We start from the raw sequence: 18,269 nt of genomic DNA on the forward strand, positions 1-18,269 counted from the left end.
ATCGCTCATCTTCCGCTCCTCGTATTCGCTGGATACCTCCTCCTATTGGATATCTAAAGCTCAACACGAACGGCTTGTTCTCGGCTCCCAACGAGCCTGGCTGAGCTAGCTTTATCATACACTCTTAATCGAGCTTTCTGAAAATAGCCTAGAGTTGCTGCGACCGATTTTAATCACCAATTACGATTGAAGTTGCGGCCTTGAAATAAGTTGTCTTTCATACTTTGCATACGAATGATATCCTCCATTATTAAAGATCGCAAATATCTTTTATCATGTATTCCTTATATTTTTGTAAAACATATTTATTGGAAAGCTAACAAAATAACGTACTAGTTAGCTAACTATGGTAGAAATGATATTTTTTGATGTACTTAGCAAAGGAGTATTCCGACCCCACCGGTACGATTTTTGCTGGTCGACAATAGTGAGGATTATGTAACCACAAATAGTACTTGATACGAAAAATCTTAACGTTTTTATACAAATTAAAAGGTTATAGATAGATAGGACATGTAATAAGAATCATAGTTATGTATGGATAAAATATTTATTTATTTATTTATGAATTTATTATGATGTAACAAAAGGAGGCAACTCACCTCACCCCCCTTTACCTACTTCCATAAAGGGGGAACATCTGGGTAGGGCGTAGTTTGGAACACAAGAGTTTTTAATTTAATAAAATAATATTTTAATTCCCTCTTCCCCTCTCTGGGAGATAAAGGACGAGCAGCTCGGTTTCCACCACTCTTGGCCATCTTTTCGTTTCTCCTCTCCTTTTGTCTACTGCGATTCCTCCGTGATTTCTGCCTCGATCTAGAGCGACCCGTCGTAATCCGGAATCTACCGCTGCTCCCGATCGGATTCCTGGTAAGGAACGCTGCCGGATGAGCTCAGATTCGCTGGAAACGGTGTTTTCTTGAAGATTTTGTAGGTGGTTGGGTTTGTTCTGATGAGAATTTGAGAGGATGTGGAGGTTTTAGCGTCTGTGGGGTTGATTTTAGTGAGATCTCCTCCTTTTCTTGCCCCAGTACTTAGATCTTTTTGTTTTGTGGTCGAATTCTTGTTTCCTGTACTCCATTCTGTTTGATTTTGAGCGAGATCGCTAGTTCTGGTCGTGCTGTCTTCTTCTTGGCGTCAATTTTTCGGTTTCGAGGGGGAATTTGAAGAAGATTTGGGGGGTGCCGTTAAAGATCGACTTTTTTCGTCACATAACGGTTCTTTTCGCTTTCCATAGAGAGTTAAAGCGGCGACTGGAAGCGGGAGATAAGGGTATAGGCTGCAGACGCTAATATAGGAGGAGTGGTGCGGGGGAGTTGGTGCAGGTTAGCAATTAATGAATGTATTAGTGGGGCTTTTATGAGTATTTAAGTTGATTTGAAAGGCCAAGATAAAGGGATCCTTCTGTACTCTCATCTCCGGGAATATGTTAGAGATCTGTGGTGAGATGGGTTAGTAAGGCGAGAGCTTGCCGCTTGCCGCTTGTTTCTTCTTCTCGGAAGATTGATTAAGACGTTACAAAAATTCTTCATGGCGATTTCACATACAAATAGTTCAGCTGGAGGAGTACCGGGTTCAGGTTTGTTCCTCTTACCTGATTCTGTGAATTTTCATGGATTTGTACTCCTAGTCTTTCTTTCCTGTTTGGTGTAGTGACCTACTTTGTTTTGGATAATAGATTGAATTGGTCAACGCTGTCTTGCTTAATTTTTAGATTATTTTAAAACAATCGATCATTTCTAGGAACAAGTTTTAGATGGATAATTGAATGGGTCAAGGATCTACCTTTTTTACTTCCTTGTTTGTTCTGTTACTCATTTTCCTGATCAAAATCTATATTTTAAGTCCATTCTTTTGGATCTAGATTCTCTATGCTTGTCTAATGTTTGGTTGGCTATGGTACCTCTGTAGGATTGTTTATTTCCACACAAAAATTTATATATTTATGAAGTTACCAAGCATGCTCTCTTTTGTGGTTTTTCTTGTCTGAAATTTGGCTGCTTCCAGATGCTTGGCGACTTGAATAGTTTGTTTCCATGTTGTTCCAGTATTTACTGGACTTGACTATATTTGTGCTTACTGCTCTACATGGAATTGCAAGAAGCGTCCTGCCTAAAATTTCCAATAAAACCAATGTATTCTTGTTTGTGAACTGCATTTTGTTCGTATGCTTTTTTTTACTTCTATTGTTTTCTTAAATTGATGTTTGTTTACTGATCAGATAACTTTTCTCTAGGTCCTTCTGGTGATGCCCTTTACAGGGAACTTTGGCATGCATGTGCAGGGCCGCTTGTCTCTGTCCCTCGTGAGAGAGAGCGAGTGTATTACTTTCCTCAAGGTCACATGGAACAGGTAGGGCTAAATAAATTGCCCATCAGATCTTGAAGGTGTTCTCTTTATTTCTTCATACTTTGACAAAGAACATGTGTTCCATCTCAAGCTTAGGGCATCCATAATCCACTAACTATCCCCAACATTACTTGTAGGATTAATTACATTTTGATCCCCTCAACCATGGTTCCTAGTTTTGAAAACGGATCGGGATCGGCCATATCCGGGCTGAAACCAATTTATTGATTGGTTTCAGTTGGGTATCGGTTGGATTGGCCGATATCCGATTCGTTTCGGGTTGGGATCAGACGTATCGGCCGATCCCGCCCGAGACGAGCATGGGTAAGAGAGAAAGAAAGAGGAAAGAGAGAGAGAAAGAGAGGGAGCAAGAGAGGGAAAGAGAGGGAAAAAGAGAGAGGGGGAAAGAGAGAAAGGGAGGGAGAAAGAGAGAGTTTGTGGGTTGTAGCAGTAAGAGGGAGAGGGAAGAAGAGGGAGAAGGGGAAAAGGAGAGACGTGGAGAAAAAATAAAAATTAAAAAGCTATGTTAAAGAGGGAAAGAGGTGGTAGTCGGTGAGGGAGAGGGAGAGTTTTTTTAAAGGAGAGAGTTAGAGAGAGAGAGAGTTTGATAAGAGAGAGTTTGATAAGAGAGAGTTAGTGAGAGAAACTACCCTTAAACCTATTATAATAGGTTTCCTGGTAACAACTTATTTCTTGTCTTACGTTCTAAGAGAAAAAGGAAACAAATGGAATAGGTTTGAGCATCTAGTTCTGCTTAAAAGTACTAATCATTTTACAGGATTTGAACAACACTAACCATTCTATTTCTTCAACACAATTATAGTCGGGAGCTCTTATTAATTCCCAAAATGTAGCTACTTGACTCCATTTTTTTAAGCCTACCTAATAAAATGGAAACCTGCTGGCTATTTCATACAGTAATCCATTCGCTATGGCTAACCATTCTAAAAATCTAGCAACATCTACATCTCACTTCCAAACTTTTTTTGATGTTTTAGTAAGGATAGAGATTGTAAGGATATTATTCCAAACTCCAGAGCTACCAATATTCTTCTAATATCAATGCCATGCTACTTACATGCTTTCATGATCTTTAAGCCTTTATGCTTCCATGCTGTCAATTCATGAAGCACCATGGTCCCTATATCTTATAGTTGAGCACTTATTTTGTTTTGCTATCGAAGGGCATTTCTTTAGGATGGTTGTTTCTTTATCACCATAGTTTCAAGTTTGCATCGGTCTTCTTTTTCCCCTTAAATGAGACATTTAATCAGGCGATAGAAGTTCATGGCTGTAGACTTATTTCTTTTTATTTTCTTCTCAGCTCGAAGCATCGACGCATCAAGGGCTTGATCAGCAAATGCCATTGTTTGATCTACCTTCAAAGATTTTATGTAGGGTAGTAAATGTTGAACTTCGAGTAAGTGCTTCTTCATGCTTGATGTAAGCAGTCGGCTAGATGTTATTCCATTTATATGTTATGCTGATCAAGTGTCTTTTGTGGCGTAGGCTGAACCAGATACTGATGAAGTTTATGCACAGATAACCTTACTGCCAGAACCAGATGTAAGTCAGTTTTCTTGGTTCATTCTTGGTTAATAGAATCATATCATTGTTTGTACTACTAGTTGATACATTACCTAGTAAAATCTTTTGCTTGATTGCAAAAACTTCTGTTTTCTGTCAAGGTACTTTTTCTTTGACAAATTTTTATGCTTATTTGAAGTTTCTATTAGTGCATGTTTACATTTGAGTTTTTGATCTCCTATTCTGCACTTTGGAACAGCAAAGTGAGATCACCAGTCCAGATTCTCCGCTGCCTGAGCCGGATAGGTGCACAATTTATTCCTTTTGTAAGACGCTAACTGCTTCAGATACAAGCACTCATGGGGGTTTCTCTGTCCTTAAGAGACATGCTGATGAATGCTTACCTCCACTGGTTAGTTTCAACAAGTACTGTGCTAGGCCAATGTACATTATGGGCTAAACCAAAGAAAATGTTTTCTGGAATTTCACACCTATCATTTTGATATTCTTTTTTCTTTTTTTTTTCTCTTTTTTGAAATGCTGTATTGTTGGTCCAGGATATGTCCCAGAATCCACCATGGCAGGAATTGAAGGCCAAAGATCTTCATGGAAATGAGTGGCATTTTCGTCATATTTTTCGAGGTTTGCATGTTATCTCTTTTCTAATCTGTATTAAATATCTGTTGTTGTTTGATATTGGATCTTGAACTTGTTTCTTGACTGTGTCAATTTCCTATGATATTATCTTAGATTTATTCTAGTTACTTTTACCTTTTATTCCTATTGAGTTTCTAGGACGAATCTTGCTAATGCAGTCACACAGATTTAATATGTCTCATCGTGATTTAGGATGTTTTAGCCTTGGCAGCATTCTTATGTTGAGATACTGACTTGATTGGCTTAGTTTTGTATTACTTTGTAAATATGTAGTCCTCTTATTTCAGGGCAACCCAGGAGGCATCTGCTCACTACTGGATGGAGTGTTTTTGTTAGCTCGAAAAAATTGGTAGCTGGTGATGCATTTATCTTCTTAAGGTTGGTAAAGTTCAGTTTGGCCGCTTCATTTGTCAAATGTTGTCTTTACTTCACTGAATGCTGTATTATCTGTAATACTTCTGATGGAATTCTTTCATGTTTAACTTTACATTAAAATCTCCGTCTGTTATGGCAGAGGTGAGAATAGCGAGTTACGAGTTGGTGTGAGGAGGCTTATGAGACAATCGAGTAATGTGCCATCGTCTGTCATATCTAGTCACAGTATGCATCTTGGAGTTCTAGCTACTGCATCTCATGCTTTTTGTACTGGAACCCTCTTTTCTGTTTTCTACAAGCCAAGGTTTGGTGATTTCTATTCTTATCTTTCTTATATCTATTTTTGTATAGAACAATTCAGTATCTAGCTAATATATTGAATTATAGTTTGCTGTAGTTTTCAACTTCTATCAGTGGAAATTGATTAATTGCTTCCTTGTATTAGAACAAGTCGATCGGAATTTATCGTAACTGTCAACAAATATCTTGAAGCCAAGGATCACAAAATGTCTGTTGGGATGAGATTTAAGATGAGGTTTGAGGGTGATGAAACTCCTGAAAGAAGGTATAACTGATATCTTGATTTTGGCCTTAACTTCACAACACGAATGAGATTATTTAGCACGGTTTCTTCCATCTTATTACAGGTTTAGTGGAACAATTATTGGTGTTGGGGACATGACGGCATCTCGATGGGCAGATTCTGAGTGGAGATCTTTAAAGGTAGCGTGCTCTTGATGGTTTTTTGAACAGCAAAAAACATGATAAGCAAAAATTGAATAAGTTAGTTACACTTTTTGCATCTAGGTTGAATTTTACCTCATTTTGCAATTTCTTCTTTTGCCTTTTAGTTCTGTCTGCTTGATTCAGCCAGAATAATGGCTAGAAAGTTTTTTTGCTGTAATTCTTATGCTCTTCCTGCCCCTCTTAAAATCTGTGCTTGTGCCCAGGTCCAATGGGATGAACCTTCATCTATTCCACGTCCAAACAGGGTTTCTCCATGGGAACTGGAGCCACTTGTTGCAGCTCATCCGCCAATCTCCCAACCTGCACCAAGAAATAAACGTGCACGACCACCAGCATCACCTTCTATACCAGAACATTCTCCAGTGTTTGGTATGAAAGTTGTCAAGCATTATTATGTCAGTTACCTTATGTTACATTGAACTTGCATGTTGAATTGAATTCAGTACCTCTTTTACCATGTTCTTTTGTAACTGTACCTTTTTAAACTGTCAACCATACGTAAAGATGTCTTTTCCTATACTATATATTGAACTATAAAAATCTCTTGGAGATCGCGTCCTGAATTTTTTCTTTTACATAAATCCATTTCAAGTAGTTTTCCATTCTATTATTCCTCTATTTGTGATTTACTTATGGTGTTCTCTATAATGATCACCTTTCTAACCCCATGATCATTGCGATCCGAAGACGGAATTGGATTTTGACTCACGAGCAGAAAGTTAGTATTACCGCAGATTTTCAAAGTTAAGATATAATTCTAGATTAAATGGTTAGATGGTAGAGTACTTTTGTGATTAATGAAGAAAGAATCTATCGAGATGGATCAAAGAAAGGAGAGGCTGAAGAGGCGTGGTGGTGATTAGCCTAGGGTTGTGGTAAGGTGGTGGAGATGATAATGGTGAAAGTCGAGGTAGATGATAGGAAAATGATAGAAAAGAAGTAGGGCTGTTCCTTAGGGTCAAGGGGTGCAGCCAGAAGAAAAGGAAGGCATCAATAAAGATTCTAGATGGTGGCTAGGGTTCCAAAGCTTGGAGGTAGTCGAATAAGTAGAAAGGAGACGATCTTGTAAATTAACTTTAATAATCTAAGATGACTATCCAGGTGCACATCATATCTATTTATAAGTGGCTCTCTGTCTCGATTAGATTTGGCAATATTATCGAACAAGCTCGAATCTTATTGCCTAACATAAGCAAAAATATTTTATTAAAACACCTAAACTGGGGTTCCTTGCCCTCAGGCATTCGAACGGCCTTGAGGGCGTTTGAACGCCTAATTGATTTTCTGGCTCTTGGGTAAATGCATTTGAACGGCTTTAAGGGTGTTTGAATGTCTAATTAATTTTTGGACTCTCAGGTAAATGTGTTTGAACGGCCTTGAGGGCGTTCGGATGTCCCATCCCGAGACTTGTTCTTTTGACTAATTGAAACTTTATTTCTTTTGCAAACAAACTATTAACTAATTGTTACAGTCCACCGTGCTTCTCCACCTTGTCCTCAAGGTGTAGAGTAAGGAAGCGATTCATTATCATCTAAAGCTCCCATGGCCTCATTAGCATCCTCATGACCATCTATCAACATCATGTTTTCTATTGTCTTAATGCATCGATGATCGGGTGTGAAGCGCTCATCACAGCGAAAGCAAATACCCTTTGCTTATCGCTCTTTCACCTGTGCAAGTGTGACAGTACAGACAACAAGTGGATGGCCTCCTTTCACGTTAGTTGAAGGCTTGAGTAGAGCTTTTAGGCCTAGAAAACTTGCTGCTGGTCTCGATGTTGCAGCCTGATCACAGTCGGTCGAGCAGGATCATTGTTCTCCCATCCAGGTCATGGTTCCTTGTTTTTACTTCCTAGTTCTTTGTGCTTCCTCTCCATTAATATAGCATACTGAAAAGCATCATTTAAGGTGGTAGGTCAAAGAGCCTTCACATTCGTTTAGATTTCTCCTTGCAATCCTGATACAAACGAACTTCGTAGTAGTGCATCCGACCATGTCGGGTTGCACCTACTACTTATTTTCTCAAGCCCCTTTTGGTAAGCACCAATAGTAGTTCACCGCACAAGTTTGGTGAGTAAAGCATCAAAATATTCATATCCTTCGGTGCCAAAACGTTAGGAAATTCTAACGCTAAACTCCTTCGAATGCTCTAACCTATCGTCAGTAGAAGCCGACTTGTACCAATGAAAGGCAAGCCCTTTTAAATAAAATTTGTCAGCAATACCCTAGCATCTTTCTCAGTTCGTTGGAAAGCAAAAAATTGCTCAGCATGGTACAACTATTCGACAGGGTTTCCTCTAAATTTGGAAAAGTTGATGCTCGTCATTTGGGTGCGAATACCTTGATCTTCCATAGGTGGATGTAGCGGTGCATGTCTGTAATGGGGGCACCCTTGGCCTATTCGGTGGTAGCCTCTCATGTCTTCATGATGTGGTTAATCATCTTCGGAGTCGTGCCACCCTCCGTCTTCTGCGAAGTCCCTTGGATTCTCCTGATAATTCAGTACGCCTGGCGGTGGAGTGGGTAGCTCCCATTCTTTTTCTCTTTCTTGCCCTTGTGGCGTGGGTAGTAATGGTTTATTCCTTAGTGGTGGTTTCTGAGGTGTGGGGGTGGTCTCCATGGTTGTGGCATTCGGTGGAGGGTTTAGGATGGTCACCTTAATTACAAGTGCATTGGCTAAGAGTGTAAACATCCTATCTTGCGATGCTCTCATCGCTTCCCGCTCTGCCCTCATCTCTTCCAACATACGAAGGAGCAGCATGTCCGTTAAGGCATGCTTACCCTTCGACCTAATATGGCCAACCGTGGGTTCCAATTGGCTAGGGTCGATGGGAGTATCCCTTGATCTTTCTTTTTGATTAAACACAGTTTGATGATCCTCCATATTTGTTATTTCTTCGAAATTCCTTTGGGACTTTGTGTTCACTATTAATATAGCTTCAAGGTGGTCCAAGGTTGAACCTGTTTTTGACCATTGTAATGATCACATTTTTAACCTCACGATCACTGCGATTCCAAATTCAAAGGCAATTGGATTTCGACTCTCGAGCAAAAAATTAGGGTTACCGCGGATCTCTAAAATTAAGATGTAACTCTAGATCAAACGGTTAGATGGTAGAGTACTTTTGAGATTGAGATAAATTTAGGATGGAGAACAAATCTATCAGGATGGATCGAAGAAAGGAGAGGCCGAAGAGGCGTGGTGGTGATCAGCCTAGGGTTGTGGTAAGGTGGTAGAGATGGCAATGGTGGAAGTCGAGGTAGTTGATAGGAAAGGGATAGTAATGCAAATCTAATATTTTTGAATGCAATGCTTTGGAGAATAATTGACCCAAACAAGTAACTAAAATAAAAATAGTAAGCAATAATTGACAATAAGTTAATCGATTAAAAGGATCACTACTAGATGGAAGGAGAAAAAACCACTCAGATAAGACAGTAACTTCCTCAATTCTCAAATATGTATATTGACAGTAGAAAGGCCTAAAATATGGTGTAAGAAAAGATTTTAGAGTTTAGGTTTACCTATAAATGGAATAGTAGTGCTTTTACTTTGAAACCACGTCTTCCTCTTCACGTCCGGGCACTTAAAGATTCTCTTTCACTATTGAAATCTTCTGGATAGCAATAGTAACCAATGAAAAGTAGAGATTGAAAAATGAGAGAGGTTTAGAGAGAAAGTAGAAGAGATTAGAGAAGAATCTTAAGATGGGGTAGGAGAAAGGGAGAGAAAGAGAGGGGGAGAGAGAAGAAGACCGTAGGAGAGAAAATAAGAGATTTCAAATAAATCTTATTCAATCGTTCTTTGTTTCTCATGCAATAACCCTTAAATAGGTTAACAACTTTGATTCTAGCTAATTTTAATAAGAACTTATTTTCTAATAGAACTCTAATTGATAATCTTATCTAAATTGACTAACTCAATTTAGGTACTAAATCAATGTAGATATTCCCCACATATAAGCTTGCCATAACTATCAATTGTGATTCTAATAGGAATTTATTTTCTAATAGGACCCTAATTGATTAGGCCATACCTAAATCGACTAACCCAATTTAGGTAATAACTCAATGCGGACATTCCCTGCATATGAGCTTACAATATCTATCAATTGACTAATTCACTAAAAAATAATTTAACAAATTTAATATGAAAATAAGTTGACCCTAATTAGCTCAATTAGACCAAAATTAGACTTAAGCAATTTTATTTTGGCCAAATTGAAGATGATGTCCACATTAGATAGAAAAGAAGTAGGATTGTTCCTTAGGGTCAAGGGGGTGTAGTTAGACGAAGAGGAAGGCAACAATAAAGATTCTAGATAGTTGCTAGGGTTCCAAAGCTTAGAGGTAGTTGAATAAGGAGGAATGAGACGATCTTGCACACCACATCTATTTATAGGTGGCTCCCTGACTCGACTAAATTTGGCAATTAGATTGGATGCTTGAATTTTATTGCTTAACAGAAGCAAATACACTTAATTAAAACACCTATATTGGGGTCCCTCGCCTTCGGGCGGTCAGAAGCCTTGAGGGCGTTTTAACGCCTAATTAATTTTTAGGCTTTCGGGTATATGCGTTTGAATGGCCTAGAGGGTGTTTGAATGCCTAATTAATTTTTTGGCTCTCGGGTAAATGTGTTCGAATGGCCGCCTTGAGGGCGTTCGAACGCCCCATCTAGAGACTTGCTCATTTTACTGACTTATTAAGACTGTTCGAACGCCTCATACCGAGACTTGCTCTTTTTACTGACTTGAACTTTTATTTATTCTGAAAAAAAATTATTAGCTAACTGTTACGTTTTCAATCTGTACTATTAAACACAGGGAGCAACTTAAGTAGTTTTAATATACGTGTAAAACCCCTCTTTTGCTCATTGTTCCTAAATAATTAAATATCATGCAAAGTAGTGCTGAACAAATTGCTGGGTCCTCCTTCTGAAGGTTATTTATTCTGCCATAGAAGTTGAAGTTTCTGACAATCTGGTTTAGTGCTTTAAAAGTGTTGTCCAGCAGAGTTTCTTTTGAAATCTCTTGCTTATTGTGAATGAGTTATGAACTTGTTTTTACTTTTTATTTACTTTCTGTTTGCAGATGATTTTCTTAATTTGTGTTGCTGCTGTTCTTCTTTCCTTCCCTTTTTTTTTCTTAATTTGATGCAATTCTTTCATACCCTTTACTGTAGGCCTGTGGAAATCTCCTTCTGAGTCTTCCCAAACTCTCTCTTTTTCGGGGCTGCAGCGAGTTCACGATCTTCATCCATCTTCCAGCCCCAGTTTTCCATTCTCATCAACATCTAGACCTGGACTGTTTGTAGCCCATGCAAAGAATGAGCCATCTACCTTTGCCAGCAGTCACTTGTATTGGTCACTTGGGGACTCTCAAGTTGATTCCCCCTCTGCAAGCGTTATGAAAGAACCACGTGAAAGAAAGCAAGAGTCTGGTGCAGGCTGCAGATTATTTGGGATCCAACTTGTAGAAAGCTCTGCCATAGAAGAAACCTCACCTGTTGCAACCATTTCTTGTGCTGCACGTAATGAGCAACCTGCAAACTCTTTCGATGTGGATTCTAGTTGCCAGTCTCAGCCATCGAACATCAAGTCTGATGCCCCGGCAGTAAGCAGTGAGCAATCACCCCACGAGACTCATTGCCGGCAAGTGAGGAGCTGCACCAAGGTGATGTCTACTTCTATTCCTTTTGTTTATGTTGCCTACAGGGTATATAATCTAGATGCTGAAAAACTTGGTTGCAAAATTTACTGCCATCTTTTATTACTCCTGTAGCTCAGAAGGTTAGAGGCAACAGCTGAAATTGAATTACCTGTGCAGGTTCACATGCAAGGAATGGCAGTTGGGAGGGCAGTGGACTTGACTAGATTATATGGGTATAAAGACCTCCTTTGCAAGCTAGAAAAGATGTTCAATATTGAAGGTGAGCTCTCTGGTACAGTAAAAAAGTGGCAGGTTGTCTTCACTGATGATGAGGATGACATGATGCTGGTCGGCGATGATCCTTGGCAGTAAGAACCTTCACCTCTGACTTCACTGAATGCACAACTTTATCTATCTTGTTAATATGAAGGAGTGAAAGGAGATTCTTTAGATATGCAGTCACATTTGGATGTCTTTACTTTGCAGTGAGTTCTGCAACATGGTGAGGAAGATCCACATTTACTCGTGCGAGGAGGCTAAGAGGCTGACCCCCAAGGCAAGGATGCAGGGAATCAGCAGGAAGAAGGCATTGGCTGATGCTGATGTGTTGCGTAACGGCTCAAGTGACCTGGACTGTGCTTCTGACAGGGATATCTAACATTCTTTTTCTTGTGATCAACTAGGACTTCATGCCCTTGGTTCTTCTCTTGGATTTTATCTTACCCAGCTGCTCATGGACCCAACAATGGTTCACGTTCCAATTTGCGCCATGTGTGCTGTCGGACTTGTCATCCCGTGTCAGATTTAAGGCAGCGAAGAGATCATGTGGCCGTACCGTTCTGGCGGCAGCACAATTTTCTTTTTCTTTTTTCCTTTTGTTTGTGGGGTTGGTCTGGACCAGAGACAAGCCACATGGAGAGGCCTGCAAAACTAGTGTTGTTGAGGAGATGGGCACTTTATGTGGTCTGTGTGGAGAAAGAGTAACAAATTTAGTTTATAGGGGTGTGAGTAGCAAAGGTTGAAGACATGACTCTCCTCTTCTCTTCTATTAGTAAATAGAGTATAGATCTACATTGTACACATCCTGCTGCGGTGTCTCACCCCTGGTTGGTTTTGTTTCATCCCCCTCTGATACTCTCTCCTTGTCATTAAAGTTTATGTACATAAACAAATGAGTGTGCTCTTGTTCTTGCTCTTGTGTAATGTTTGCATTCTAGGGCAATCTCGTAATTCACTTCTACCCTTCGCAATACCAACTGCAGGACTTCACGTTCCTAACTACTCTGAATTCGCTTCATTTTTTCCCCTTGTAATCTGTGTGTAGTTTTTTCTCCTATTAATTTAAGTCTGCCTCTAAATTTTTCTATGGTCTAGTGTATTTTAAAACTCCCGTGTTTGAAAATTTAAAATTACTCAAAAAATTACGAAGCATGAGAAACGAATTTTAATATAAAATTATTTTTTGGTCCAAAGATTTAGCAAATTTTTAGAGTGGTTTTTAGATTTTCATAAGCTCGCCTAAGTTTGTATATAAATTTTGAATTTAAAAAGATTGGAAGGGCTAATTTGGTCAAAAACTGCCGTTGACTTACGAGAGAGCCTTTTCGTCTAATTTTGGGCCGGGTTGGATCGGCCCATAGATAAAATTAAGTCTTTGTTTCAAATATATGTATGAATAAAAAGCCTCTCCTTTGTTTTGTCCAAAACCCTCGCTACTCTTTCCACTCTTCCTACACTCGAGAGTGGTCTCGGCGATCGAAGCGATGAAGCTTTCCCGCTTCCTCCTCCCGTCCAGGTTTTCTTTGCTTCGCCTAAACCCTAACCCTAGAAATCCTTCTCTTGCTTTACTTCATGCTTTCTTTTCCCCAAGTCAAGCGTCAACTTCGAAAGCTCGATCTTTACCCGTCTTAGTATGTCGACCTTGATGTTTCGGTTAAATATTTGGTTCTTTAGTTTCCAACTGTTACAGAGGCAGAGTCTTTCGAGAGAATGATCTGTGTTGTTGTTCTGTGAATGATCTTGTGGTTTGATGGCAAAATTAGGGGTTAGGGTTTTAGAGAGGTGTCTGGAGGATGAGCGTAGGGTTCTTGATGAAGAGAAGAGATTTGCCGAGGTTATTGATCAATGTGAAGTTGAAACGAGATCGAAAAGCCCCCGCCAAGGTAGTGCATTAGGAAGTTTTTATTGGGTAGAAGGAACGGAGCCCTCAAGGAAAAATGATATTTTGTTTTACAAAGACTTACCCATTGTGCAAGAGCATGCTTGTTGTGTCTGGCTAAATATAGTTCCAGCAATAAGATTCATATATGCATGTGATACGTAATTGTATATACCTTCATGTTTTATTTTATTTAAGTTATTAGTTCTTAACTTGATCCCTCGAATGCTTACTATATAGTGAGCATTCCAGCTCTTAAACTACAATATAATGGCTAAAAGTCAATGCACTTGTTGACACAACTCAACCATTCTAATGTATTCAATAGATTACATATAGTGGAAAAGAGGAGCTATGAGTTTTAAGCAACCTAGGATTCAGCTCTTAAGTTGTAAAAGAGGTTTAAAGCAACGAATGAGCTTGTGACCTGTAAAGAAACTTGTGAATGGTCAACGAGCACACTAGCTGCAAACGAGCTTGTCTCAAAAACAAGTTCATCCAAGCACAAGTTAGCAATTCCCAGCTTGATGTTTAGATTTTTTTTTTTTTTGAAATTGTTTTCTGAATTTAAACTCAAGCTTGAGTATTACTTAGATATCTCACCTTTGGTCCACTATAGCCCTAGACAGTCTTGGGGCTGAGCTGTTGCAGTAATTGCAGCCGGCTAACCACCACCCCAGAGCCTACTGGAGTCCTCAATGGTATGCGTGGGAAAGATAACTCAATGGTATATTGAAAAGTATATGGGCCTTTTGCGAGACCATAAGGCCATAAACAAACCTGTTTAACTAATTGGCTGACCTATGCTAGCTATTCTTGACCATTATTAGTCGCAACTGTTTTGAAACTTTTGCCTTGTGGCCAAAGAAAGGAATCATATTAAAGTGTTGCTTGAATGACAGTGACCTTAGGTTCTTAGAAATGGATTTTTGGAGATAACTTTACTTCATGAATGCATTGTTGCTTGAGATGTAATGACTAGTGAGCATAGGTAATTATGATTCATTGATTCTAGAAGAGAAGTAGTGAGCATGTAAGTGCATTTGCTAAGTTATCTGTATAATCAGTTTTGAGATTGTCACAGTAATTAATGTCAGAAGTTCTTCATGAGATCAATCAAAAATCCTCTCCTACAAACATAATCTTCTTTTAAGAATTTATGACCTCCAAAAATCTTATCAGCACTTAATTTCTCTGCATTATATTAAGTTGGTTTCTTTAAGGAAATACGTTCTTATTACTAAATTGAACTGGCTAGGAATCTTCTACATGGAAAGGCCTTGGATATGAAAAAAACCTTTTGGATGAGTTCTTTTGGATCTCATTATGGTATTTCAACTTCTGCGCCAGCTATTGTGACTCATGGTAAGATTAAACCCAGTTAGACATGTTTTATTTTACTGTTCAGGTGCTATGCGTGGTCAATTCATCTGTCTTCTATAACAGGAAATGACTCAGGCAAAATATATGCCGGCTACACTTTATTCAAAGGAAAGGCTGCAATGTCTGTTGATCCAAAGCTTCCAAATTTGTTGAAACTGGAAGTATGTCTAATTTGCCAGACAATTTATTATTAATGTTTGTTAGGGAGACTTTCCTTCACTGTCACTTACTTTATTTGGACAGTCTGGAGGTTCTAGAGTTGACAGGAAGGGTGTTGTTATGTTGACATTCTGGCCTGCCATTGGGCAACGAAAGTATGATTGGCAAAGGAAACAGGTCATATAGCTGTTCATTTTTCTACCTTTTATCATGCAATTCTGCTTACTTTTTAAGAACTTCCTATCTGGTGTTTTCTGTGGCATGCATTTTGATGTAAATAATCAATGGTGGAAAATTGTAGTGGCATAAAACAGGCTAGATTAGCTGACAAAAGCGAGACCATTTTGGATGACCAGTTTATTCATTCATTACTTCCCTTTTCTACATTTTGCATGGCCTAATAAGACATAATGCCCGGCGTGGGATTATTATTTTTTGTAGGTATTTGCTTTGTCACCTACTGAAGTTGGAAGCTTGATAAGCCTTGGTCCTGCTGAATCATGTGAGTTCTTTCATGATCCTTCAATGAAATCAAGGTTCGTGACATCTTACATAAATGATCCTTTTCAGTAATTTAGCTTTTGATTTTGCATACTGTATCATTACTATATCTACTTTTACACGCTTAATGATGACTTTATAGTCTTCAAGGTCAAATAAGGAAATCCTTATCTGTCACCCCAATGAGCAACGAGAACGGTTATTTGCTTAATTTCAGTAAGTGAATCAACATTTTGATTTTGTAATTAGTATTCAGTTACAATTATCTGTATCAGTTTTATATGGTTTTGTTATTCTATTAGTTGAATCCTGAAAAAAAATACTTTTGTTGAGAAAAGTTTTGGTAGTTTGAGAGCAATGTAGATCCACTTGTAAGTGGATATGGTGATTGCTTCCTGGATCTCTAATTCTCTATTTAAATGAAAGGTACCCCTAGTCATTGATTTATGAAGGTGTGTCCAAAAATGAGGAATTGATCTGAAATGGTTACTGTAGAACCTCAAGTAATTTGAATAAATTGAGATCCAGTTTGTGTTACAAGGAAAGACAGTCATAAATTTTGTTGGATATGGCAGGTAACTTAAAAAATAGTCTAGAATAATTCATGAGAACTGATTAAGAGATTGATTTGGCAACACCTGATTCTCTTCTCCACTATCCATGTATTAGCATGTACTACTGGTGGAGACACTGTGTAAGTGTGTAGTCATCACCATTGTGTATAAGTAGTAGAGGATGGTCTGTCTATACTGCTTCTATTGTGAAGACTCCCTAAAACAGATCTCCATCTCTTAATACCCTCGGTGAAAGAAACTAGAATCACTTGACTGTTTTGTGATGTTGGCCTCTACTAAATTTTTAACTGAGAAGAGAAGTAACATAGCTTTTTAGATTGCTCCAAGAAGCTTATTCTTTCTAGAATCTACTTGGAAACAAAACATATTTCATCTCATGTACAGCCCATTATATTCTTATATACTCATACCAATCAAGGACTTGTAAGTCATCTGACTCAACTCCATGTTTATATTTATGTATGCATTAAAGACTTATAAGATATTGGTTATTGTTTTTCAGTTGTGCTGATATGCATATCAGAACAAAGCTCAATCTGAGATCAATGTTATAATCATGTTTTTATATTTTCATACCACTCTAGATCATTTATTTAATTATTTATTCCTCTTGGAAATATGGCGCCAGCTGAATGCTACTTAAATTTGGTATAGGTCATAAATTTGTTTTATCAACTTTTGAAAATGTAAATCTGCAATCTGAGATGAATGCACATACACATTTAGTCCTTCCCTTGCTGCATGCTAATATCACTGTTTACTTATACTCCCTCTATACAGATGTTGTGAATACTGTTGAGCAGATTAATGAACACTTTGCTCTCCCAGTTACCAAGGCTGAGTTCACAGTGATACGTACAGCATTAAGTGTAAGATTGCCATGTTCCCTCATCTTGCTGATCACTCTGCAATACCCACCACTTGGCGGACTATCAACAGAAAAGTAACATTAATGTTGTCACATGCTGTCAAGAATTATCTTTAAGTGGAGATTATTATATTTTTTCATAAATACTGCATATATATGTTGGTTGGGGAGGTGGGGTGCCTTTTACTTGGCCAATTCATTTGGGTTTTTAAGATGGTAGTCAAGTGAATGGATGAAATAGCTCGATATGTTATGTTTTATCTCATGCATATGGCAACTTTACTAGTTGTTGGAAAGATGCATCAATTTCTCCAGATTGTGCATAATCTTTATGCCTTTATGTGATTTATGTGTTTCATGCACTATCAAAAGTAGTACCCAGAGTGGCGGTAGAAGTCTGTTATATATGTTCCAATATAGTCTGCAGAAATTCTTTTCTTTCATTGGATGTTGCATGATATTTTATCTCTTCTATGTAGTATGTATTACCACACATCATGGGTTGGGACAAGGTCGTCAGACCGCACGCAGTGGACGTCACAACAACTACTCCTAAGCAGCAGCTGGTAGAGCGCCCGGATCCCGATTATGAATGGGGAAGGTGAAATTGAGCCTGGATATTCATGCAGTTCTTCATCGTGTTGATCGGTCTCTTGCCTCATTGCAGAAATTACCAAAATTACATGTTTGAACTACATCTGGCATCAGGTTTTTATGGACATGTAAAGACTTGATAATTTTTAAGAGGCTCATGTTGGTTCAAGGCACTGTATATACATCCAAATAGGGCATGGAACATCTGGTGGGTGGTACTGTGATGATATATGTCATGTGTACATTTATGACACAGTCATGTGCTGGTTACTGTTGATTCAAGTGTATCATTCAGTTCTTGGTTTCAATCTTCATTACTTCAGTCATCTTTTTTTGTCATTAGAGTTTAACTCTCATGAGCTGTTCATAATTGAGGATAAAATAGTAAGGGGTGTAGATGAGAATGTTGGTAAAACTGGGCAGAAACGAAAGTGTTTTCTTTCTCCTTTTCCAAGGAAATCATCATCTGAAGAGCAGTTATTCTAGTCAAGAAATCGTGGGAAAGATTAGGTTTTAACTTTTATAAAGTTATTTAGTTATCCGTAATTTTCAGTTATTCTATTCTTTATTCTTAAGGGTATTGTAGTCTCCAACTTCTAAAAATATTTAGTTAATAACATACTTCGTGACTTAATTTATTAAATGCATTGACTTCTATACTTTTATTTAATTTCATATTTCTTTGCTAATAAATTATATTTATGTGTTGCAAATATTTAATTA

The 18,269-nt window shown here is 38.3% G+C and overlaps 2 protein-coding genes across 3 annotated transcripts; both read left to right on the top strand.

The window, feature by feature from the left end:
* The first annotated feature begins 720 nt into the window (after positions 1-720).
* LOC140772312 (auxin response factor 7-like) lies at positions 721-12,500 on the top strand. 2 transcript variants are annotated; one of them, XM_073114315.1, is made up of 15 exons: positions 724-873; positions 1,241-1,582; positions 2,240-2,355; positions 3,677-3,772; positions 3,862-3,918; positions 4,139-4,291; positions 4,437-4,521; positions 4,824-4,914; positions 5,051-5,215; positions 5,357-5,476; positions 5,559-5,634; positions 5,862-6,027; positions 10,842-11,332; positions 11,486-11,676; positions 11,795-12,500. In XM_073114315.1, the coding sequence occupies exons 2-15, from the start codon at positions 1,534-1,536 to the stop codon at positions 11,964-11,966; spliced, it is 2,028 nt and encodes a 675-aa protein (XP_072970416.1). In that variant the 5' UTR covers positions 724-873; positions 1,241-1,533; the 3' UTR covers positions 11,967-12,500. The 2 variants fall into 2 exon arrangements, with proteins under 2 accessions (XP_072970415.1, XP_072970416.1); XM_073114314.1 differs by having other exon boundaries at positions 721-1,582.
* Positions 12,501-12,979: 479 nt separating this feature from the next.
* Positions 12,980-17,854, top strand: LOC140772314 (single-stranded DNA-binding protein WHY2, mitochondrial). The gene is made up of 8 exons (XM_073114316.1): positions 12,980-13,103; positions 14,725-14,831; positions 14,913-15,010; positions 15,093-15,185; positions 15,450-15,544; positions 15,652-15,725; positions 16,865-16,953; positions 17,432-17,854. Exons 1-8 carry the CDS (start codon positions 13,072-13,074, stop codon positions 17,555-17,557), a joined length of 714 nt encoding a protein of 237 aa, XP_072970417.1. The 5' UTR covers positions 12,980-13,071; the 3' UTR covers positions 17,558-17,854.
* The last annotated feature ends 415 nt before the right edge of the window (positions 17,855-18,269 follow it).

This window comes from Typha angustifolia, chromosome 12 (genome assembly GCF_048772165.1).
Source record: "Typha angustifolia cultivar Huaian chromosome 12, ASM4877216v1, whole genome shotgun sequence".
In the NCBI taxonomy this organism is placed as follows: Eukaryota; Viridiplantae; Streptophyta; class Magnoliopsida; order Poales; family Typhaceae; genus Typha; species Typha angustifolia.